This window comes from Oryctolagus cuniculus, chromosome 1 (genome assembly GCF_051225735.1).
Source record: "Oryctolagus cuniculus isolate XC-2025 breed Fujian yellow rabbit chromosome 1, ASM5122573v1, whole genome shotgun sequence".
NCBI classification, from domain to species: Eukaryota; Metazoa; Chordata; class Mammalia; order Lagomorpha; family Leporidae; genus Oryctolagus; species Oryctolagus cuniculus.
In genome coordinates this window covers 16,502,332-16,505,601 of record NC_142867.1, presented here as the reverse complement: position 1 = coordinate 16,505,601, position 3,270 = coordinate 16,502,332, and the positions used below count along the sequence as shown (strand labels likewise).

Sequence of the window (3,270 nt, the reverse complement as noted above, 5' to 3'; positions counted from 1 at the left end):
ATTCATTCTTAAATCCTCAGCTGAACATGCAGGACTGTAGAGAGTTTCTCAGGGGTGCTTGGGACCTCAAACTTTTAGTACCCATATATCTGAAACTTACTGCTTGGATTGTAGAACCATAGATGGACTTCCCAGAAATGGTCATTTGAGTAAGAAAGCTCATTTTTAAAGGCATATGATTGAGAGAAATCCTTGTATGCATGACTTGGCAATACTAGAAAAAGAAGACCTCCAAGTGAACTATATGTGCTGATTGCAGTAACATTCTGTTACTGTTTATTCCTACGTGGGGACACTTCTGTGACTTCCATTTTGTATGTTGGACTGTGAAACATATATTCAAATCATCTCCAGGCCCTCAATACTTCCATTAGGCTAATTTTCATATTCCATGTATAAAACAAAGACTATTTTAACAAATAGTCAAAATAATTATTATATAGGACAGCGCCACGGCTCACTAGGCTAATCCTCTGCCTAGCAGCGCTGGCACACTGGGTTCTAGTCCCGGTCGGGGCGCCGGATTCTGTCCCGGTTGCCCCTCTTCCAGGCCAGCTCTCTGCTATGGCCAGGGAGTGCAGTGGAGGATGGCCCAAGTGCTTGGGCCCTGCACCCCATGGGAGACCAGGAGAAGCGCCTGGCTCCTGGCTTTGGATCAGCGTGATGCGCAGGCTGCAGCGCGCCAGCCGTGGCAGACATTGGAGGGTGAACCAATTGCAAAAGGAAGACCTTTCTCTCTGTCTCTCTCTCTCTCTCTCTCACTGTCCACTCTGCCCATCAAAAAAAAAATTTAAAAAAATAATTATTATATGAAATGTGATCTTTACAAAGCAAAGTTTTAAGAGCTGTATCTACAATGTACATCAGATACTGATATATATCGGATACTGGTATATAAGATGGGTATGTGACTGGGACTCAAGAGAGACTGGTTCACTGGTTACTCACTACCAACTGTCATAGGACAAGTTTTGAGTTCTTCAAGCTTCCACATATTCAGCTGTTTAAAAGTGCTGTTCAATAAATAACACCTATTGAACAGCAGAGATAATATTGCTGAAAAACATTGATGTTTGATCTATTTAGTGAAAAGAATATTAATTAAAATGTTAAACTAATGAGAGCCTTTTATATATATGATAACTAGATGAAGTATTCTTTAGATATATCACAATATATGCATATATCATTGTTATATAGAAAATAATTTTAATCATGAAGTTATTTAGATTTTTTACATTCATTATAATTGCATAATTGACATAACAAGCTATTTCATTGTTGCATTTTTCTTTGTAAGCCTTATGAATTTCAGTGCAATCTGAATATTTAAAATGAGTAATTATACATTATCACCTAAACTGATTGCTTTAAGTATCATTATCTTTAATGTTTTTAAAACTATATTTTAAAAAGTGGGTATAGTTAACAATTTTTGGAAACTAACACTTTATAATAATTACACTTCTGAAACTTTATTCTTTTTATTTTCACCATTAACATCTTTCAGGGGTATAAAAAATATCTATTTGTCTCATTTTATATTCCATGGAGTGGGTACTTATATATGCTTTATGTGTCAATCACCTTCCGTATTTTATTTCCAAGACTTATTTTCAGATTACAGCAAAGAAAAGCATGTTTCTGACAGGAAGAAATATAACTTCTGAAGCCACATTCACACTCTTGGGCTTCTCAGATTACCCGGAACTGCAGGTTCCCCTCTTCTTGGTATTTCTGGCGGTGTACAGCTTCAGTGTGGTAGGGAATCTAGGGATGATGGTGATCATCAAAATTAACCCCAGATTGCACACCCCCATGTACTTTTTCCTCAGCCATCTCTCCTTTGTGGATTTCTGCTATTCCTCTATCATTGCTCCCAGGATGCTGGTGAACCTCCTTAAGGAAGACAGAAGCATTTCATTTACAGGATGCATGCTGCAGTTCTTTCTGTTTTGCACCTTTGTGGTGACTGAATTAATTTTGTTTGCTGTGATGGCTTATGACCGCTTTGTGGCCATTTGCAACCCTCTGCTCTACACAGTGGCCATGTCCCCCAGACTCTGCGCCATGATGGTTGTTGGATCCTATGCATGGGGAGTGGTGTGTTCCTTGACACTCACGTGCTCTGCTTTAAAATTATCTTTCCGAGGTTTTAACACCATCAATCACTTCTGCGAGTTATCCTCACTGATGTCCCTCTCTTGTTCTGATTCTTACCTCACTCAATTGCTTCTTTTCACTGTTGCCACCTTTAATGAGGTAAGCACTCTCTTCATCATTCTCATGTCTTACATATTCATTGTTGTCACCACCTTGAAGATGCACTCAACTAGTGGGCACCGTAAAGTGTTCTCCACCTGTGCCTCCCACCTGACTGCCATCACCATCTTCCATGGCACCATCCTCTTCCTCTACTGTGTGCCCAACTCCAAGAACTCCAGACACACAGTCAAAGTGGCCTCTGTCTTTTACACAGTGGTGATCCCCATGTTGAATCCTCTGATCTACAGTCTGAGAAACAAGGATGTAAAGGATACAGTCAGCAAAATAATGCACATCAAATTTTTTTCTATCTGATGTATGCACTAGAATGCATTTCAAATGTTTATTGCACATTAAAATTTTCTTTTTTGGATGAACTATGAATCAAGAATTCATTGTCTAAAGATTATTTCAGATTTTCAAGAATTAAGAATATTTTACAATAGAATGAATATGAATTATGAGTTTTAGGACAGAGAGGCTTTACTCAGGACTGCTTATTCTTCTATGAATCAGACAGATTGATTGATTTTGACCACAGTCTTTGTCCACAAAATCATATATATGATTCATTTCATATGATGGCTTTGTGGAGCAATAGCAAGATTAGTAAGCATATATGGCATATAGTATGTATGTAATGAATTCTAGCTGTCCTTATCTCCTGATAATTCATAGATCTACATGTGATAAATTAATAACAGTTTTCTATTGTAAATTGAAAGGAGTAAGTGACTGGAGAAGTTAGTCTCACATTCTGGTACCTCGAAATACAGTGATAACATATACATAATAATAATAAATACAGTAAACACCATAGTAGAATTATTAGAGAGACTACCTGCAAACACATTTTAGGATCTTAGATGTATGTTTCATCCTTGCATGCTATTGGATGGATGCTCAGCTTTTTCTGAAAACAAAAGATCAAGAAAGAAGTTTGATTCAGAAGTTAAGAGCTTGAATGTTCAGTAAGTGACTCTGTATAACTAAGTTAGTGATTCA

At 37.5% G+C, this 3,270-nt stretch overlaps 1 protein-coding gene across 1 annotated transcript; it reads left to right on the top strand.

The window, feature by feature from the left end:
• Positions 1 to 1,638: 1,638 nt before the first annotated feature.
• On the top strand, positions 1,639 to 2,580 carry LOC100341072 (olfactory receptor 5D16-like). The gene has a single exon (XM_002708910.2). The coding sequence runs from the start codon at positions 1,639 to 1,641 to the stop codon at positions 2,578 to 2,580; it is 942 nt and encodes a 313-aa protein (XP_002708956.2).
• Positions 2,581 to 3,270: the final 690 nt, after the last annotated feature.